Source organism: Rattus norvegicus, chromosome 1, assembly GCF_036323735.1.
Source record: "Rattus norvegicus strain BN/NHsdMcwi chromosome 1, GRCr8, whole genome shotgun sequence".
Classification (NCBI taxonomy): domain Eukaryota; kingdom Metazoa; phylum Chordata; class Mammalia; order Rodentia; family Muridae; genus Rattus; species Rattus norvegicus.
The window spans coordinates 28920748-28942903 of NC_086019.1; the positions used below are offsets into that span (position 1 = coordinate 28920748).

The 22156-nt window shown below is 42.2% G+C and overlaps 1 protein-coding gene and 1 long non-coding RNA gene across 3 annotated transcripts in view; one reads left to right on the top strand and one right to left on the bottom strand.

Moving 5' to 3' along the window:
* The window catches only part of Trmt11 (tRNA methyltransferase 11 homolog), a 55319-nt gene extending 47387 nt beyond the window's left edge, over nt 1-7932 (top strand). The window contains 1 exon segment of the mRNA NM_198051.2: nt 7659-7932. Within this exon segment, the coding sequence (NP_932168.2) occupies nt 7659-7799 (141 nt within the window). The 3' untranslated portion in view covers nt 7800-7932.
* A 7616-nt stretch (nt 7933-15548) lies between these two features.
* LOC134482587 (uncharacterized) overlaps nt 15549-22156 on the bottom strand; it is a 44688-nt gene continuing 38080 nt past the window's right edge. For both annotated transcript variants that reach the window (XR_010058895.1, XR_010058896.1), the window contains 2 exons: nt 16996-17068; nt 15549-15845 (listed from right to left, as the gene is read on the bottom strand). This is a non-coding gene — a long non-coding RNA (uncharacterized LOC134482587). The remainder of the gene's footprint in view (nt 15846-16995; nt 17069-22156) is intronic.

Genomic DNA, 22156 nt, shown 5'->3' on the forward strand with positions numbered 1-22156 from the left:
TTTAAGTCAGGTAGAGAGGGCTGAGAAGGGTACAGGATGTGCAGGGGATCCTGACACTTCAGCTTCAATGGAGGATGGGCTTCTGAGAGAGAAACAGCTGGAGACGGCCTGGAAACCAGCAATGCCCACGTGAAGGCCTTGTATACCAGTGTGTTTCTCCTCTCAGTGGCGGCAAGGCCGTGGAGGGTGTTTGTTCGTACAGTGGTAGAAGTGTATGCGCTATGACGGGCACCCTAGCTTCTCTGTGACGGGAGGCTTGAACTGGGGGATGACGGTAGCGTGTGATGCTCTAATGAGACTCCAGACAGTTCTGTAAAGATGAGCTGTGAACCGGGAGTGATGAGATCTGAAACTGTAGGGGAATTAAGAGTTTGGGGAGTGAGATAGACAAATAGCATGATGGTGATGGATAATTGGGGCAAAGGTGATGGACTCAAGGATGACTTCCGAGAAATGTAGATTGGGATGACCCAATAGCTGTTTTTCCTGGGTATGTTTATGTCCCCCTTTCTTCTTTCTGTAAGAGCCATCCACCATAAGGCTCCACTTCCTTCATTACTGTGAGCCTCCCGCTGCCTTGTCTGCTTCTGTATGTTCTCCTTCCCTCTCGTTTCCTGGACAGGAGGCCAAGTCATCTTTCAGGAAGAGAATAATAGCGAAAATCTAGTTCTTAAATTGTATTGGTAACTGCGGAGTTCAGAGTTAAGTTACAGATACTGGGACAACATCTGCATCGCCCTGATCTGTTCGTGGTACCCTCCTTAGGTGTAGTTGGTGCCGCTTTATCTTCTTGTCCCGTGCGCCTTAACCTTCAGTCTCTTCCAGGTTCCTAATGGACTCGCTTTTCTCCATTTCCAGTTTCTTTACATTGAGTCTTGCCTCTGAAGGTTTATAAAGTTTACCTTATTCTGCAGCTCTCATGTAAGTGTCCTTTCCTTTATATTCCCAGGGTTGCCATCTCATCCCACCATTTAATACCAGTGTGCTTGGAGGTGTGTCATGGATGTCTTTCTGCCCCCAGGATCTGTGAATGCCTTTCCTCACTATATACGAGCGTATATGGAACCGTTTAGTATATATGGAACTGTTTAGGGTATGTGGAACTGTTAGTTTAGTATATGTAGAACCGTCTAGCATATATGGGACTGTGTAGTATATATGGAACTGCCTAGTGTATATGGTACTATCTGATGTATATGGGACTGTCTAGTGTGTATTGAACTGTCTAGCATATATGTGTGATGTTTTGCATATGCTTAACCTTGTTGGAGGAAGTGTGTCACTGTGGGGTAGGCTTGGAGACCCTCCTAGCTGCCTGGGGATGCTCAGACTGTTCCTGGCTTACTTCGGGTGAAGATGTAGAACTTAGCTCCTCCTTCACCACGCCTGCCTGGATGCTGCCATGCTCTCACCTTGATGATAATGGACTGAACCTCTAAACCTGTAAGCCAGCTCCAATTAAATCTTGTTCTTTATAAAACTTGCATTGGTCATGGTGACTGTTCACAGCAATAAAACCAGAAGTTGGTACCATGAGTGGGGTATTGCTGTGATAGGCCTTACCATGCTTTTGTTTGGAAGAATGTGGATTTGGGGACTTTGGATTCGGAAAGCAGTAGAATGCTTTAATTTGTTACTGGGAGTGATTTGAATTGTGCAGGCCTGGCCCAAGAGGTTTCAGAGGAGAAGAATTTCGGTATGTGCTGTAAAGACTGCTATTGTGGTATTTTGGTGAAGAATGTGGCTGCTTTTTGCCCTTTTCTGAAGAGTCTGCCTGAGGCTAAGGTTAAAAACTCAGATTAATTAAATTGACAAAGAAAGTCTCAGAAGCACCCATCATAGATTTTGTTCTCTATCATGAAGAGCATTTTAATTGAAAAAGGAAAAATACAAAAATATGGTTCAAGTATTAAAGGGATACCTGGAAGTGAAATGGAGCTGAATCCTGTGCTCAAGGATATTAAATTGAATTAAGGGAGTAATGACCTTGGGGCAAGATTCTACCCAGGTCCAGGCAATTTAGTACAAACCTTTAATCTCTGGAAACAGGCACACAGATCTCTAAATTCAAGATCAGTCTACAGAGCAAGATTCAGGACAGCCAAGCTTAGGCAGTGAAGGAGTTAGAAAAGAGGAAGCTAGTGATAATGTAATAGAACAAGGAGGCCATGTTCCAGCTCCCGCAAGCAGCAGAACTCAGCAGCTTCAGCCATGTGTCTCTGGCTTTATAGTCAAGAGGAGGAGACTACTGGGAAAATTGACGCTGGTTAGCTGGAGCTAAGAAAGAGATCAGCATCACTGAGGTGCAATCTTCTTGGAAGTGGGTTTTGAGAGCTGTGTTCCAGAGATGCCTAGGTTGTACCTCGTGCTGTGGCTGGACTTGGTAATGTGTAAGAGTCACCCAGGTGGTACTGGTTTTGAAGCCACGAAGAGGTCATGAAGGGCAGCTGAGGCTGGGCACTGTGAGAGGCCGTGGAAGGCCATTGGTGAAGGTGCACCCTCAGTTGCAGTTGATGGCCCAGGACTTGAAGGGGTCAGGCAAAGGACTTGAGGCTTGGCATCATGAAGAGAGCCTGTGAGAGGCTATTGGTGAAGCCTCGATGCAACAGAAGACCCCAGTGTATTGAAGACGCCACTACCATGGGATGATCACCAAGAACAACAGCAACAGTGTAGTGTGGATCAACCTGAAGTTAAACTGCTACAGAGGGCAGAGCTGGAGAAGTGAAGCCAGCCCTTTGGAGGATCATGTGTGGATCCCAGACATTGAAACAAAGTGTTACATTGAAGCTGTCTTGGAGACCCAGAGATGTTAAAGATGCCAGAGCCCAGGGCTATCTACTGAGGAAAGCTGATAACAGGGAGTGGAGAAACTCAGGAGAAAGAAATTTGTCATAGTCAACAAATATGAAAAAGGAGTTGAAGATCTGAAGACCACTTTGACATCAGACATGGAGATGGCAGAGGTTGAAGTTTGCCCAACTGGTTGCCTGTCTTAATTTGGGGATTACAGTTAAGTGATTGGATGGATCTTGGAAGAGACTTTGAACTTTGAACTTTTAACATTGTTACTGCTATAGACTATGGGGACTATGGTAGTTCAACCAAATGTACTTTTTTATTATGCTAAGTTTAGGTATGGCCTCCATAGACTCATGTGTTTGAACAAGCCTGGGGGGGAGTGGAATGTGATTTTTGCATATGCTTGACCCAGGGAGTGGCACTGTTAGAAGGTGTGGCCTTGTTGGAGGAAGTGTGTCATTTGGGGGTGGGCTTGGAGACCCTCCTCCTAGCTGCCTGAGGATGCTCAGTCTTCCTGGCTTCCTTCTGGTGAAGATGTAGAACTCAGCTCCTCCTGCACCATGCCTGCCTGGATGCTGCCCTGCTCCCACCTTGATGATAATGGACTGAACCTCTGAACCTGTAAGCCAGACCCAATTAAATGTTGTCCTTTATAAAGCTTACATTGGTCATGGTGTCTGTTCACAGCAATAAGACCCTAACTAAGACAATATGGGACTGTCTAGTATAAATGGAACTGTCAATTATATATGGGACTGTCTAGTGTATATGGGACTGTCTAACTGTCTAGTGTATATTGGACTATCTAATGCTTATTGAACTGTTTAGTGATTATTTGGGTCTCCTTGTTTAAAATAAACATAATGAACAATATTTAAACCATTTTAAGGAGGAGTAGGAATAGGTAATTAGGGCTAGCCTGAAGTTTTCTGTTGGAAATAAACCAAATTTTACCATTAGTTTACTCTTTAAGTCACTGGAACAGACTATTTTAGTCCTGTTATATCTAGTAGGCCTTACCTCCTGTGTAAAACAAACCAGAAGCAGCTGAAGTGGAAAACTTCCCATCTTTGCCTTCTTAAGGAGGAAGTGAGGGAAGAAAGTGCAAACTTCTAAGGGAAGGCCAAAATTAAGAACATTTTACCTGAGTGTTTCCAGCAAAGAATTTTTACTTCCTTCTCAGCCTAAACAGTGTTCCATATTTTTGAGATGCACTATTAAAGATATGTTCTTTTTATTATTCAGAATGTCCTTCCTTCTACTTTAAATGGCAATTTCAAGTGTTACTACATGATATGTAGTTTCTTTTCTTGACAATTTATTTTCCTTTAAATTCCAATACAAAGTTATAAGTACCTGATACACTTTCTTTTCAATGTCCTTTAAGTTCTATTTGATGCTGCCATTTAATGTAGACCTAAGTTACACAAAGTTTCCAGTTACCTAGGTGTGTTGAGGCTGTAACACTTGCGTGCTGGAGGCAGAGGCAGGGGGATGGAGAGTTTGAGAGCAGCCTGGGCTGTAAGTAGTGACACTCTGCCTCAGCTGTGCTGGAGACAGTACAGCACACACAGTTCCCATGACTGTGGGCTACTTTGTGTGCTTTTCCTTTCTCCTTCTACAGAAGGACTTGCTTTTCACCCAGATGAGTGGCATCACTTCAGAATCTAAAGTGTGTGTGTGTGTGTGTTCTTAGCTCTGCATCATTCTTTATGGATGAAACGACATGCACTCGTGATAATACTGTCTAGCTGGACCATCCTGGCTGTAGGAGGGCTGTGAGATGGAAGGTGTCTTGAACAGTCAAGACTTTGCAGCAAATGAAGCAGGATGCGCCTGAGAGTCAGGTGTGCGGTCTTCACAGCTGGAAATGCTTCCCGTCTACATCAGGAAATGCCATGAAGAAGAACTGTCAGCTTTAGCCAGCAGAGGGTAGTGTATGCACGAAAGTGAACCAGACTTGTGAGGCTCCTTCGGCAAGTGTGTTAGAATTCCTAGATGGAGTATGTTTAGAATTAGCAGTTCTGATAGGACAGTGGTTACGAGGTTCTGTCCAAAGGCTGAGACCTAAAGTGTGTGCTACCATAACGTTGCTGTCCAGGAGGAATGGTCTTTGAATGTCAGACTCCATTTTGAAGGACCCACTAATCTACCACGTCATCTATATGTGTTAGTAGAACAGCTAGTTTTTAAAAAGGACAGAAGAATAATTAAAAAGTATTGCGCCTTTGATGTGTGACTTAGGCAGCAGCCTGGCAGTGCTGGTTCCCAGCTGTGTGCCTCGTGGCAGATTTTTCAAGCTCTTTCAATCTGTTTTCCTATCTCCAAAACACAGATGAAAAGAATGCAGAAAATTAAATAATTACTGTAGACAAGACCCAGTTGATAACAAATACATAACAAATACGTAGTAGTTCTTTTATGAATGAATCGCCTTTCTTGAACATTTACAGGTGCTGATTGTCTTTGAAAGCCGAGAGGTGTGAGAGCCGTTGGTTTCTGTGTTTGCCTCCTGAGCTTAATTAGTGGTTGAGAAATGACAGGAGGCAATAGTGTAATCAGATGCAAGTTTTATTTAAGGAGGAGGAGCTACGAGAAAACAGCAGCCTTTCAAGGGAAGGCAGTTGTTTCTCTTTGACTCCTACTCCTACCAACAGCATCACTACTTCTGCAGTGGGCAGTGGGCAGTGGGGCCTTACTCCCCATCTCCACAGCTTTCACTTTTGCTGCCTCCCGGCTGTGACTTTTTACTTGATATGCTTGCAGTATTTCATGTTCATTAGAAATTTACCGAATCGTGGTTCTGCAGTGCATAAACGTTACCATAATTGATTGCCGTAGGTGGCTTGGTACTGTGAGAAAAACGACATTTTTCTGCTCACAGTTTTTTTTTTTTTTTTTTTTTTTGAACCTATATTGATTGTTGAAAATACTGGTGTGACGTTTTCATCCATGCCTGTACTCAGTTTATGCCTATACTCAGTTAGATCACCTCCGTTCTGAGTCAAAGACCAGACAGGCTTGAATGAATGAAGAAGATCAAAGACTGTTGCTTTCAGAGAAGCACGTTGGCCTTCAAGATACCGAGTTTAAAAAAAAAAAAAAAAAGATAAGACAACAAAACAGAAGCCTACCCTGCAGCTGTTCCTGATGGAAACGAGGCAGTGTGAATAGAGGAGAGTAAGGGGTACAATATGCAGACTTGGATGTCATCACCCATGTAGGCTACCTAAAAGGAACTTGAAAAACTGATGGGCAAGGAGAGAAAGGGAAAACAAATTGAATCGGCTGCTTATTTTGAACTGTAGTGACATCATTCTATGCGGCATTTCTATGTGTTCATAGATGTTAGGAGGAACCCTTTTCAATCAGGACATTGCCACAGAGGTGGGAATTTTAGCCAGAGTCCCTGAACATCTGGCTTACCTCAGAGCAAGACTTACTGCTGCAAGGTCCCCGGCTGCTCAGGGAATTCGGAGCCTTGGATCCCAAGAGTTCTGTAATGTTGTGTTTCACAGTTGGGGGATAGTTGGTTTTGAAAGTAGATATTTGAGCACAAGACTCATCTCATCCATTTATCCAATACAGATCTCTCCATTTCTCAGGATCTGAGGAGAATGAGCCTTTTCCCTGAGCTGCTAGTATTTCACTGGCTAATGATCCTATCGATTGTCTGGTGGCTATATGCCTTTGCTGCCTTGTTTCTATGGCTCTGAGGAAAATACATCTTGCCCTTAGTGCTCAGAGTTCTTTTTGAGCCTATATTGATTGTTGAAAATACTGGTGTGACATTTTCATCCATGCCTGTACTCAGTTTGGTCACTTCCTCTCTATGTTATCAGTTTACCTTACTCATCTCTAGTTCAGTGATAATCTATTTGCCAAGCTATGTCTTTGCTCCATGAAGGAAGCCCTTACCTTCGCCCTGCTTGACAGATTCATGTTGGAAGCTGGGGTGAGAGGGGTACTGACTTACACTGTGGTGTTCTGCATTTCTCTTCTGCCTGTCCTCGACCCAGGTGCAGGAAGGTGAACACAGGTAACCGGTGTATTTTGAGAGGTCTATTGTGACTATGGGAGCCAAAAGGAGAAGAGTGGGCAGGAAGGCAGAGCTGGGAGGGGCCTGTAGCCAGCGTTTGATTCTTGCACCAATGAAGAAAAGCAAGAAGGCATTCAGCGAAGTGATATATGAATTACAGTGAATGTGTAATTGAATTGAATTTAAAGAAATACACAGGAAATGAAGCTTTGTTTCTACTTTGGTTTCTATTTCTACTTGAAATGGCTTGTGAGATTGAGTCCAAAACTCATGTTTCAGGTTTCTGTCAGTCTCCTCTACCTACCTAATCCAGAATGCATGAGGCATTCTAACCCAGATTGACCATTTCAGTGCCCAGTGAGTATCCAAGTTCCAGTCCTTATTTATCTGTGACAGCTACAGGTATGGAACTCCCTAGTCACCTTGTATCTGCATCTCTTGTGTTGGAATCTGTTGTGCTAAAGAAATGTGGATAAAGTTTGATGTTTTGTGCAGTTATATGACATTATAAACTGCCACAGTTTCTTGGCATATCCCTTTTTTCTTGATTAGAAGCTTCTTTGGTATTATCCATGGCCCAGATGATTTCAGGGAATGACAAGATGGTTGTAGTCTAGTCATGTTCTCTTTGTTCAGTGCGGTGAAGTGATGTCACTTGGAATTCCCAAGTACCAATCAGACACAGGGTGTGTATTCACACTGTAAAGCCAAACAAATATATTGTGACTTTGCTTAGAGAGTGACTAGCGTGGTTACAAGACCCTAACTGAAGAAATAGCTTCCATGTCTTTCTATTTTATATGCTCTATCATTGCAGAACCCGGACGAGTATTCACGACTGCTGAGTGATCATTTTCTGCCATACCAAGGACATAATTCTTTCCGTGAGAAATATTTTAGTGGCGTGACAAAAAGAATTGCCACGGAAGAACAGTGTAGCCACGAAGGAAAGCTCTGACACTGGCCATCGGGAAAGGAGGAGTGTTTTATAAAGAGGCTTCAGATGTGGATGTGTATGATTTAAAAACCTGCGCTGATTTACAATTTTTATATAAATAATGGCTATTATTCAAAAGTGAATAATTTCAAAATGGTCTTTGTTTTAGAGACTATTTTGGTGCATGACTTTTTTTTTTTTTTTCCAGAGCTGAGGACCGAACCCAGGGCCTTGCGCTTGCTAGGCAAGCGCTCTACCACTGAGCTAAATCCCCAACCCTAGAGACTATTTTGATGTATATGTCTTTTGAACCTTGTTAAGTGTCAGGGACTGATACATATAGACAAAGTATTTATATTTTTTACAAAGAAAATATTGTATCTACCAGATATATGATAGGCAATTAATAGTGATTTAGAATTTACTCATCTTTGTAAATTTGGTTTGACTTTTGGTTGTAACTTTTTTCATTGACACCAATAAACTTTACTGGGAATTTCTAAAAGTTATGTGATACTCAGAATTTCTCATCTCATCTCATAGAGAGCTTTGAGGAAAGTGAATGTTTAACCATAAATCACATATTGGCCATAACAGTGGCCACGCTAAGGCCTGAGAACTGAAGATTCCAACCCCAGGACCTCCACAGGGGCCCCTGTGCTTCTGAAGGCATCTGCACCTTGGATTTCCTCTTGCATTCCTAAAGCTTGACTGTGTTGGTCAAGTTAACTAACTACTTTCAATTTTTGGTTGAGAAGGTTACTGACAGTTAAAAAAGCAAGAACAATAGCTCAAGTCCCTGACGGCCACCTAAGGCGTTAAGTCTGGTGGGCACTCACTGAAACAGAAGCCGTGTTTTTCTTGAAGGAAAACGTAGCTGAATCCGAATGATGTTCACGGAAAGATGTTCTTGGCAAGGCACTGCGCCCGTTAATTCTAGCTTTCTCTTCTGCTGGTCATGCACCTCAGTGAGGTGGTGGTAAATGGATGCTTCCTTTCTAACCAGAGGCTATTTTATTTGTGTTGTTGTTATTGTCATTACCATTGTCTTTATTGCACTGTGACTTCGGGGTTTAATGAACTTACTGTATTAACTTACATGGCTTAGGAGCCACAAACAACCAGTGCCACAAGGAGGCCAGGCGTTGGGCTGTGCTTCTCTTGACACGTGCACACGATTTCTGCACGTCTAAAACCTTTGTTGGTCGGTTTGGGTTTCTGGATGGTATTTGTGGTTCGCTAGGGGAGATCTAAAAGTGTTCCTAGGCGATTTATTTGCAGTATTTCTCTTACACATGGCCTTACTTTAAAGTTTTTGATGATATATGGGGGGTGGGTATGAAATCCGAAGCTGACTCAATTGGAATATGAGGTTTTTATTTTAATCTCTTTTTTTGTGGATTGTCTCAAAACTTAAACTAAATAAGTTCTAGAAATTCACAATATTTTTAGTCTCTCTGTCCATAAAAATGAAATCATAGTAAGAATAATCAAATTATTTTTATTATTATTAATTGAAACTTTCTGATATCAGTTCTTCCAGCCGTGAAGTTTATTATATTTTTTATTAGTAAGTTCAGCTTCCCATTCCTGAAGTGCCTCTCAGAGTTTAAATATATATAATTGCTCTGGAGTTGACACTTGTAAGTGATGAAGAAACTCGTGCCTTCTAATCAATTTTTCTTTTAAGATACAGGGCTTCAGTGATCTCTCTCTTTAAAATTTTTATTTCAGCTGTGCAGTGGTGGTACACAACTTTAATCTCAGCACTCAGGAGGCAGGAGCAGGTGGATCTCTGTGAGTTTGAGGCCAGCTTGGTCTACAGAGGGAAATCTAGAACAGACAGGGAAGGCTACATGAAGAAACCCTCTCTCAAAAAAAAAAAAAAAAAAAAAAAAAAAAAAACAAAAAAAAACCAAAAATCAAAAAAACCCAAAAACAAAATATTGCCCTCAAACTTTCTTACCTAAAAACAGAGCCTTTATTCTACATAAGTTACAGGTCATTTTGTTTGGTAGATGAGCTCTTCTTCCTGGAGGGCAGCAGTAGGTGGTCTGTGGACTGGCCTACTTAGTGTTTATAATATGACAAAGTATATAATTTTATTTCTGGCATATATTAAATAGCCATAAAATCCAGATGCTTACCTCAGTGGTGTCTCATCAGAAGCACCCCCTTCTAGTTCATTTTTGTTGAGTAGTTCTCTTCCCTGTGATAGCTGTGAGGAAATAGTGGAGTAGGTGGTCTTGGGTTTGTTTAGCCAACGTGGCTAGATGATTTCTTTCTTTTCTTTCTTTTTTTTTTTTTTAGTTTAAAATCTGGTAAATTTTCTCAACCTCTTCCTGCCCAGCAAGAGTCTGTTTTGAGCCAATTTGCCACTAGTTTCCTTATGACTAACTCTTTAAATACATGGACTGAGCAATAAAATAGCTTGAGGCTTTTGGCTCTGGGAGGTAACTCTGGACTTCTACTTCTTCCCCTTTGAGAAAACTCTGAAATCTTGAAATCTGCTAAGTATGTTTAAAATAAATAGTGATTCTAATTATAAGCTATGTTAAACTTGAGGCACAAAGACTGAGTTAATGTTCCTGACTCTTGTACTGGGTGTGTTATTTAATTTGATTGAAAATTTGAGTTTTGACACATAGAAACATCTTTTAAGGTATTATGTTCTATACTCAGTATACATTGGAAGCAGGAGAAACTTTCTTTTAACACTAGGAGATTAGCTGTTACTGTTATATAGGCTTATATAGGCAACTCTGTCCTTTGAATAACATACCTTTTATACTGGGCAAACTTCTAGCATGTCGTGCTGGAAATACCAAGTACTAAGAGATGGAATACGTCTTAATGTTTATTTATTTAAAATTAGAAGTGGCTGTTGAGAAATACCTTTCTATGCTGTTTTAGTATATTTTTATATGATGTGTTTATGTATGTGTGTGTGTATATATACATATACATATATATATCTATATATATATATGGTGTGTGCACGTGTGTTACGTGTGGTTATGTATGGCGTGCAGGAGATCCTTGGGTGTTGGCCCATGTCTTCCAGTTTGCTTGAGACAGTCTCCTCGTTTGTGCCAGCATTTGTATGTTAAGCTGGCTGGCCTTGAATCTCTTCTGGAGTCTTCTGTTAGCTCCTCCTATCCTGGTTTAGGAGAACTGGGATTACAAACAGCTCCTAACCTAACCCGAGCTTTATGTGGGTCCTGTGTATTTGAACTCTGGTCTTTACACTCTTCTGGTAAGCACTTTACCCACAGAGCCTCTTCAGACTTCCAGTGGTTCTTACAGTTAAAACACACACACATAAAAACCTTTGTAGGTAAAGCTGAGTGTTGTGAAATTCAGGCACTATGAGGGGGAAATGGAGGTTGTGTTAGCAAGGAAACGGTTGACCTTATTCCCGACCTTTCTAAACAAAAAGAATAAATTACATTGAAATGAAAACCTTGGCTTTTTTTTTTTTCCGCAAGAATATGGTTTTGCTCCATTACAGAGATACGTAGAAAACTAAACACTTTGCAAGAAGCATTACCCCCTTAGGATCGTGTTCACAGACTAAGGGAGGTTCATTTCCAACTCACCCCTCCCATTCTTCTCAGATATTTATCAAGTATGTGGTTTGTAATCCAAACAAAAAAAAGGGGCCTTAATCCAGAACATACACATGGACACAAAAACACTAGACTGATGGTGTTTGTCCTTTACTAAAACATGGAGATTTTCTCTAAAACAGTGCAGTTTGCACATATAAAGTCTCGGGTGTAAAGAACTGTAATGGAATGATAAACATATCTGTGATTCTATTTAGCCATAGAATCAGAGAAACAGCACATTCCTGTCTGTCCTTTGGGGTGAACAAACTTAGAACCCTACTTTCCCCTTCAAAGAGGTCTGCCTCAGGATGCGCATATGTTTCCTTGTGTGGAAAAAGCACATTGACATTTACACATAATTGAGGCCAACCCAGAATTTGGCTCTTATCCCTTTATTCATAAGGCTTTGTCCACAGGCTCTTAAGAGGATGGAGTTTAGTTCTTATGGTAGTCTCTTAAGAAACTCGAGTCATGGAACAAAATAGAACTTAATATAGATTGTTATGATATACCAGCTTCCTTTATGTGGCTGAACCCCAGTTTCTTGGGATATTGGTCTGTGCTTGGTTTATTTTTGTTGTAAAATTTGAACGTTCTTACTCAGTTAATCATGCTGTAACCTTATTGAACTGAATTGCCCGAAAGAGATCTGCATTGACATTTTAGTCTATAGCTTTAGAATCTCCCCTGTTAGTCAAGTCTCCCAACCTGACTAAGGGTTTACTAGAAAAACTCCATTTTGGTTTATTGGTTGTTAACCATGATTAGCTGGGCCTGTGGGTGATGTTAGGCAAATTAAAAGGAAAAAAGGAGAAAAGAGGAAATGTCAAAGGGACTTCAGATATTGGCATTGTGCTTTGATAGCCTTAGAAGATATAAATTTCTTGAAGTTCAGCGTCAAAATGGTCAGAATTGGCTGAGTGAAGGCTAAAATCTGTGAGCCTCTTAATGTTTGTGGAACCCACTAACTACACATACAACTAGTATTTTTGAGGCCGAGACAGGAGGATCATGGGTTTGACGTCAGCTTGGGGTCATAGTGAAATCTGGTCTCAGAAATGAAACAACATGAACTGAATATTTCACCACAAAATGGAGTTCATTTCCTGCAACAGCAAGTTGGCTCTCAGGGTTTGGGGAGCAATGTGGGTTTTGTTGTTATTTGCATTTTTCTGTAACATACACTTATTGAGAAGCAATTTCCCACGAAACTCTTAGATTCTCTTTCATTCTAAGTGAGGCACTGGGTACCTGGGCCATAGTGAGCGGAGAGTCTAAAAGTGAGGGTTTTTTTCTTCTAGCTTCATCTACAACCCACAGACAAAAGTCAAGTATACATCAAGTCTTGGAAAATAGTGTCTTCTCCCTAGAGTAGAAGCACAATGGATTAAAAAAAAAGAGAGAGAGAGAGAGACTAATCTAAATGTACTGGCTGGTTTTGTGTGTCAACTTGACACAAGCTGGAGTTATCACAGAGAAAGGAGCCTCTCTTGAGGAAATGCCTCCATGAGATCCACCTGTAAGGCATTTTCTCAACTAGTGATCAAGGGGGGAGGGCCCAGGCCATTGTGAGTGGTCCCATCCCTGGGCTGGTAGTCCTGAGTTCTATAAGAAAGCAGGCTGAGCAAGCCAGGGGAAGCAAGCCAGTAAGCAGCACCCTCCATGGCCTCTGCATCAGCTCCTGATTCCAAGTTCCTGCCCTGTGTGAGTTCCAGTCCTGACTTTCTTTGGCGATGAACAAGAATGTGGAAGAGTAAGCTGAATAAACCCTTTCCTCCCCAACTTGCTTCTTGGTCATGATGTTTTGTGCAGGAATAGAAACCCTGACTAAGACACTAAGTTCACATGTTTTCTTTTGTAATAAAACCTACCACATATACAAGTAGCTATCTGAACATGTTGAGCCCACCACCTTAATATTACACTGATTCTCATGCTGCTTGCTGGACATGCATTACAAATTCTGTCCGTGACTCAAGAGGCTCATATCTTTTGCCAGCATCAGTGAAACAGGCTGTTAACTACTGGACTTCAAAAATCTCGAACCCCTTATATAGTTCTTAACAGTTGGTCTAGGAACGCCTACCAGGTCAACCTATTCACAAAGTACTCTTCACTGCCTATTGATGAGTGTGGCGGTTTGAATAAGAATGGTCCCCATAGACTCACAAATTTGAATGCTTGGTTACTGGGGAGTGATGGCACTTTTAAGGGGTATGGCCTTCCTGAAGTAGGTATGATCTTGGAGGAAGTATGCCACTGAGGGTGGAGTTTGGGGTTTCTTTCTTTAAAAAGACTTATTTATTTTTATTTATGTGAGTACACTGTAGCTGTCTTGAGACACACACCAGAAGAGGGCATTGGATCCCATTACAGATGGTTGCGAGCCACCTTGTGGTTGCTGGGAATTGAACTCAGGACCTCTGGAAGAGGAGTCAGTGCTCTTAACCACTGAGCCACCTCTCCAGCCTGAGTTTGGGGTTTCTAATGCTCAAGCCAGGCCCAGTGTTTTTCTCTCTTCTACTGCCTGACATACAGTTGTAGAACTCTTGGCTCCTTCTCCATCATCATGGCTACCTGTATGCTGCCATGCTTCCTGCCATGGCAATAATGGAATAAAGGAATGAAGTTGTAAGCCAGTCCCGATTAACTGTTTCCCTTTCTAAGAGTTGCCATGGTCATAGTGTCTTTTCACAGCAGTGGAAACCCTAGCTAAGACAAAGAGTGAGATAATAATTGCGTGTCAAATACCCAGAAGTAGCCTGAGAACCCTAAGACCTAAGGGGTTCCCATTTCTTTGCAGTTCATGTCCTGTGGTTGGGGCTGGTGTGATGTTGCCTTGGTAATTTCCTCAGTGGTCTGGTTAGCTCCAGGTTCCTTCCACTGAGACAAGATAAAATCTGAGTGAGCTGGAGGTCCACCTTTAGGTCACTCACACTTAAACACAGTAAGCACAAAAAAGGAAAGGTTATGATCTAAGAGGCAGAAACTAGGCAAGTTGTTAATACTCTGGTCATCTTCCCTAGGAGACAAGGTAGCCGGGTGCACATGGCTCATTAAGGAAGCATGGCAACAGCTGGGCTCTATGGCTCAGCCCTTCTGGCTGTTTTTTATGCCACTCAAAGAAAGAGTCAGAGATGTAAATACAAGTTGCATGTTTTTCTTCCCTATGGGTTCTTGCCATTGGAGAGCTTTGACCTTTTAGGGACATGCCCTTGAAACAAACTCCTGGGAGAAGAAATAGGTGAGGGATTTATTCTGTTAGTAGTCACCTCAGTTGGTGATTTCTCCTGCATTTGAGACCTAACAGTCTGCTTTTGTTCCTCATGGACTTTACAGTGCCTTTGAAGGTGGGATAGCAGAATGAGAAACTGACCCAAAGTTCTCACAGTCCCGCTACCCTAAGAGACTGCTCTGCTTCTCTGCTATAAACAGGTAACAGCTCAATGGACTTTGCCCTCTGTAATAGGGCAAGGTGCTGATTAAAATGAATCCCTAAAACAGAAAAGGTTCACAGCACTAAAATGGATATCATCATATGCTTCCGCCCTTGGCAGAACAGCATTGTAGAAACATCCTCCCTTTCCTTTCTCCCTTTCTTCATCCCATCCCCGTTCTTGTTTTCCTTTTAAAATTTTATTTATTTGTTTGTTTATTTTTGAGCTAGAAACAGCTGTCATTATTTCAAATAGAGCAGGGATGAAGACTTGCATACTGACATTCTTATTTCTCATACTTTAACCTGGCCTGAGTTTAAGGAAATTACTAGGGGTGGGACTAATATAATAGTCATTGACTATATATATTATCAATGACCTTATGTACTCAGATAGGGAATCCTGGAAGGAAACAGAAGTTTCTTCAACAGGCAGAACTCCAGATTTCTCAGTCCTGCCCAGTGCCCTTTTCAGTAGTCTAGTGGTACTTTGCCTTAGTGTTTCAGTGTTTCTGTGAGAAAGCTACCCTGTAAGATTTAATGGCACTCATGTGGCTTCTAAAGTAGGAACAGATGCAGATGCTAGAACTGTCCAGGTCATGCTCTAGAGATCCATTCCCTGAAGAGACTTACTAGCATCTGTAATTTGGCCATCACCAACCAGATGTATCTAACCAATTACCAGGACCTGTCTTGGGAGGAGACATGGCAACACACCCACAGTTACAGACAGGACACAGTGTAGATTTTGTATTTCTGATGCACCAGTTACCATTTGATACCAGACTTGGGAGTTCTCCTTGCCTTGTGGTGAGTGACACCAGGCTGCATGGGGAGTGTTTCCCTCATGCTCATGGAAAATTGATTACTTCTAAATGTTGCTTGCTCCTCAGAGTTATTGGTCTGTGTCATTACTGCTGACATCTTCTCAGATTACAGTGGCGTTGCTCCAGTCTGATCAGCCATACTACCTTGGTGTCGGCGCCTGCACCGACACGGTACCGAGAATCGGGCGAAAGCCTGTGGGATTAAAGAAACACACACACACACACACACACACACACACACACACACACACACACACACACAGGTTATCGTGTCAAGCCAGGAGAGGAAGAGAGAGAGAGAGAGAGAGAGAGAGAGAGAGAAAGAGAGAGAGAGAGGAGAGAGAAGAGAGAGAGGAGGAGGAGAGGAGGAGTCTCCTGTAGCTTTATTCACCACTTATATACCCAAGTTCTCCAGGTAGAAAATATCTAGGAAGCACAGTGGGAAACCCTGGCTCGTGACTACCTGGCTTGTGACTTCGGTAACAAAAGACCGACTATGAGACCTGAATAAATTAGGGAGAAATCCGAGAAGACCAGCCTAAATCTCCAGGATAAAGGCTGAGAAAGCAAAAGGCAGGAGTAAATTGACCACCGGCCAGGTGTGGCCTAGGTGTGTCGGTTCCACATGCATCAGCCGGGCTCAGCAGGGGTCATGCAGTGGAGACACCGGGTGTTTACTCAGGAGATACTTGGTATTTTCTTCCTGTGCCTTAAATTCATGGGAAAGGCTTTTGTCCAACAATCTCAAGACTTTATAGCAGTAATCTTAACTGTGGCCATACAGTCACAAGGCGGCCAGGCCCAAATCCAATACGGCTCTCTACACCTTGGTTCTTGAAACTAATTAATTTCATGTGTTTGGCCTTCTGGACCATTTGGTATGACAGTGTGTCTTAGTCAGGTTTCTATTCCTGCACAAACATCATGACCAAGAAGCAAGTTGGGCAATGCCAACCAACCAGAGCTTCCAGGGACTAAGCCACTACCCAAAGACTATATACATGGACTGACCCTGGGCTCCAACCTCATAGGTAGCAATGAATAGCCTAGTAAGAGCACCAGTGGAAGGGGAAGCCCTTGGTCCTACTAAGACTGAACCCCCAGTGAACATGATTGTTGTGGGGAGGGAGGTAATGGGGGGAGGATGGGGAGGGGAACACCCATATAGAAGGGGAGGGAGAGGGGTTAGGGGATGTTGGCCCAGAAACCAGGAAAGGGAATAACAATCGAAATGTAAATAAGAAATACTCAAGTTAATAAAGAAAAAAAAAAAAGAAAGAAAGAAAGAAAAAAAAGAAAAAGAAAAGAAGCAAGTTGGGGAGGAAAGGGTTTATTCAGCTTACACTTCCACTGTAGAACTAGAGTTTCATAAAGGTTGCTCATTGTCAGAGTCCGGATGTGCAGGGCCGGACGTGCCTGAGGGAGAGCCAGAGATAGGACTTGCCAAACCAGCTATCAGCCCCAAGGACATTGATCATCTGTAGCCACCCCCTCCCCTTCCTTCACCCCCCTGAGTGAGATGAGCCACCCTACCTGCCTGCCGAGCTGCTAGAGAGCACGTACTCCTTGCTGATGTAATTTCGAGCCGAAAGTAACTGTGCACCATTTGAATTGACCAATCATGTGTAACCGCGTGAATGCCCCTAACCTCCCCTATATAAACCCCCGAGTTTGGAAGCTCGGGGTCGATTCCTCTGTCTCCTGTGTGAGATACGTGTCGACCCGGGATCCCGCTAAGACCCGGGATCTCGTTAATAAAAGCTACCTCTTGCTGTTACATCAAGAATGGCTACTCGTGATTTCTGGGGGCACCCCACCCCGCGATCGGAGCGAGAGACGCGGCTCCCCGTTTAGGGGTACGCTCTTTCACCACATTGCAGTTCATCACCAAAGGAAATGTCAGGACTGGAACTTAAGCAGGTCAGGAAGCAGGAGCTGATGCAAAGGCCATGGAGGGATGTTACTTACTGGCTTGCCTCCCCTGGCTTGCTCAGCTTGGTCTGTTATAGAACCCAAGATTACCAGCCCAGGGACGGAGTACCCAGAATGGGCTGGGTCTATCCCCCCTTGATCACTTGAGAAAATGCCTTACAGATGGGTCTCATGGAGGCATTTTCTCAACTGAGGCTCCTTTCTCTGTGATAACTTCAGCTTATGTCAAATTGACACACAAAACCAGCCAATACACACTGGTAAACATTTTATTGCAAAAACCACTCCACCATGGGCAGATAGTCAAGGTGTTTGATTGACTTTTCATGTTCTCTGCTGTCCACAGGCATCTGGAATTTTTGAACTTTGTAAATTTGCTGTTTGTTCTGTGTTTTCCTTGGTACAGTCATCAAGACTCAGACCATTGTCCCAAAGTTAGCCCTGAATAATGTAGTGTTTTTTTTTTCTTTTTCTTTTGTCAGACACTTTATCTTTCAACTGATACGGTGTTTGTAGCTTGATTTTCGAGCTGAAATCTTCCCTCTAAACCATGGTCCAAGTGGAAAATAGGGACAACTTGGTGGGAAAGAATTTCTTTCTCTGACATGCTTCATCTATTGCTGTTGAAGCAAGAAAAATCAATATTGCAGTTGATTGCAGGCCTTTAAACAAATTCTTTTAATATATCCTAATGGGGCTATTTTTTCCCTATATCAGGTGTGTGTATTACTTGATTAAATGTATTAAATGGTGTTATTTGTTGTTTTTTCTTCTTTTCTTTTAAAGACAGGGTCACACTTTGTACCTCAGTGTGGTTTTGATTTAACTTTAACTGTGTAGCCCAGAATGCTCTTGAACTTATGATTCTCCTGTCCCAGTTACCCAAGTGCTAGAGCGACCTCTGTGTGCTGCCCTGGCTGGCCCCAGCTTCTGTTTACCTGTTCTAAAGCCGATGTGTTGGTGTTTGTTTAGTGCCTATTGGAGTTCCACACATGGGTTCAAATCATCCCTGACGCACATGCAGCCTCCTCGGAGAGATGAAATTTATGCATAAACACAAAGCAAAACGAAATGTCAATGAAACCAATGAAAACCACTCTGTATGTAGTGGTTTAGGAAGACAGGATATAAGAATAGAAGCAGGGATGTTGAGGCTAGGAGGATAGCTCAATTTTAGTAGATCCTCGGTATTCCATCCTCAATACGATACAGGAAAAGGAGAAGGACAAGGACAAGGATAAGGTAGAGGAAGAAGAGGTAGGCAGCAAGAAGGGAAGATGACTGGTCTAAAGGTTGACAAAGTTCTCCGGTTTATAGAGCCATCTGAGTTAGAAAGCACTAGAAGGGTTTGGATGAAGATATGTTTAGAAGGGGCCAAGGTACTCTGAGGTTAGGGCATGGCAGTGCATCATGGTAGGAAGTGCATGGTTAAGGGAACCTGCTCTTTTTACAGAGGTCCAGAAGTAAGGAGAGAAAGGGGCAGCGTTCCAATATCTCCTTCAAGGGTATATGCCCAGCAATCTAATTTCCTCCGGTTAATAGGCCCTGCAGGTTAAATGTGCAACCATTTTCCCCAGTGTCCCATACCAGGAACAAATTCTATAGCACATGTCCGTTAATAGAAAATGATGTATCAAAGCAAAGACTAGAGTCAGATGGTGCCAAGCCTTGGCTTGGAGAGGGGTTCCTGAGAGAAGGGATGTATGAGAGTAGCAAAACAAACACGTTGAAGTCAAATTATAGGTTATAAGCTGAGTGCCTATGTTCTGCTGGAAACAACTTTCCAGATTAGATTGCTCTCTCTCTCTCTCTCCCTCCCCCCTCCCCTCCCCTCCCCTCCCCTCCCCTCCCTTCCTCTTCTCTTCTCTTCTCTTCTCTTCTCTTCTCTTCTCTTCTCTTCTCTTCTCTTCTCTTTTCTTCGATTCTCTCTTCTCTATTTCTACATGAGATCTGTGTTCTGCATGAGACAGCTTTCTTTTGCTATTCTAAAAAACTCTCTGGATAGTTCATCTCTTGTAGATCAAAAGCCTAGTCTTTTATTTGCATATCAATTCGGTCTTTACCTCAAGTTACTCTTTGATTATTCCATGAATCAGCATCCCCTGACTCCACCCCCTTGATTCTTAGAAGGAGGCAGCAATCACATTATTATTTTTTTAACATTGCAGAATAATTCAGAGATACTCTGGCCTTTGTTAAACGCAGACAATAAGATTTCTGGATGGAATCCCACCCTTAAATTATCATTCCTACCATTCCTGGGCCTGGACCTAAACTCCCTCTGTCCCAGACTGATATTGAACTGAGGAATCTGCCTCAGTGAGACCCTTTTTGAGACATTAACTACACCCTCGCCTCCCGGACTCATGCTATCTCTGATCATCATGGAGTTATTAACCTTGGCAGAGAAAACATCCCTTGAAGAAGACACACACACACACACACACACACACACACACACACACACACCCTTGCTCAGCAACTGTTAACAGTTGTGGTTGCCCTGCTGGCTCTATTCCAGGGGTGGGAACTACGTAACTCATTTTTTTACATGGCCAAGATGGACTCAGCAAGATGGTGATTGCTGGATGGAAAAGAAGTAGAAACGTCTTGTATGGATGTTTCTCTGTAAGTCTTAGGGTTCATTCTCTGGCGTTTTTCTCCCTTCATGATATATGTGCTTGGCAAAGGGATTGACATGATTCAATACTCATGAGACCAGATCGGGAGATTTCAAGTTTATTACAAGAAATTTATGTTACCAATGAGAAGAAACTTTACTGCAACACTTGAAGTTGCTGAGAAGGCTAGTCTTGGGGTGATGCTTTTCTGACTGAAATGGATGGTGGGCAAACTCCATTAATTTATATAAGTGAGTGATATATCATGGAGTCAGGGCTTAAACTATCAAGTTGTTGCTGCGTCTAAGAAAAATCTGCTACTGAAATACACAGGCCACCAGTGTTTAGAGTCAGGATACAGGGGAAAACAGTTTTCTTCCTTTTCTTATTTCTACAAAATTAAAAATATAACACCTATTCTTTCCTACTTAAAGTGTTATATAATAGGTTCTGGGCACCAACATAAAAATTATAGAGTCAGTCACAATATGGGAACATTTTTCATTAAGTGGTTTCATTTTTTTTTATTAATTAGAAGTGTTGGGCTAAAAACAATCTTAATTCTTCCTCCCTTATTTATATATCCATGTGCATGTGGCAGAATTCATGGCAACATCTTTCCAGCTGTGGACTAGCCCAAAGCCTTTTCTGAATCTCCTACTAACTTGGATTAAAACTGATTAGTTAAAAGCTACACGCAGAGCTGCTTCCAGAAATGTCACAAGGTCCTTTGACATTTAATTCTGCAGCCTTATCTTTGGGAGAAAAATAAACAAATAAAAGTCCTTTTGATCTAGCATTTGTTAGCTTGTCTTCTTCCTTAGCTTTTGAGAAACAGATCAAGAACTTTAAAAACAGCTCAACCTTGTATTTTGCCTGAAATCTGGCTTTCAGAAGTTAAGCAAAAGACTGTTCATGGTAATACGTGGATCCCAAGGGGATGCTGTGCAATGTGGAAAAGAAGACATATCCCCCTTCCCATGGATCGTGTGGCCCAGAAAGCTCAGTCCTACAGCGAGGAACTTCATCCAACACAGTGGAGCCTAAGGTTAGTCCTGGAAGCCTATCAAGATAATTTCTCAGTAATGAGTTAGACAGTCTGTCCTCAGTGAGATTACAGCCTGAAAAACAGATGTGGGAAACAAAATAAAATAGAGTGGTGACTCCTTCCACAGAGCAAATCCCTGGTGATGTAAAGCTGCAGCCAACTACGTTCAACTGTAGTACAGTGCAGCAGCCATGTTTTTCTGACATTCAACATCCAGGCCTTTGCTAACCTTAGAGATATGACTCGCCTGAGGTTAGCCAATTCCTAAAAGGTAGATTTACCTTCTTTGCTGTGTCTTTCCTATATACTCTGTAACATTCCACCTCCTTTAACATTTAATAGGGACCTCTATTTCCCTAGTGTAATCACTCTGCAGACAAATATAAGGCAAGTAGGAAGAGTGACTACATTTCAGCATCTGCTAAAACTCTTTATAGTGCATGAGTGAGCGTGTGTATATTCTCATATGTGTGGCACCTGTATGTATGGATGTGCTTATGAAGTCCTGAAGTCTCTTCCTTGATCATTCTTCACTTTATTGATGCAGGTCCCTTGCTGAACAAAGGTTTTTACCAATACTCATTAGTCCAGCTAGCCAACCTGTAACAAGGATTACCTGTCTCTGCCTACAGAATTCTAGGATTATAGGGTGTTGTCACATCTTTTTACATGAGTTCTGCAGATCTAAATTCTAGTCTTTATAGGTGCATGTTAAGTACTTTATCCATTGAGTCAGCTAGCAAATTCCCAAGTTCTAAAATCTAGGTAAACTCTTCAAACTGATTCTATGTCTGTTTATTTTCCTTTGCCTGTCCTTTTACATGGAAGCAATAACCTCTTCCTTCCTTCCTTCCTTCCTTCCTTCCTTCCTTCCTTCCTTCCTTCCTTTCTTCCTTTCTTTCT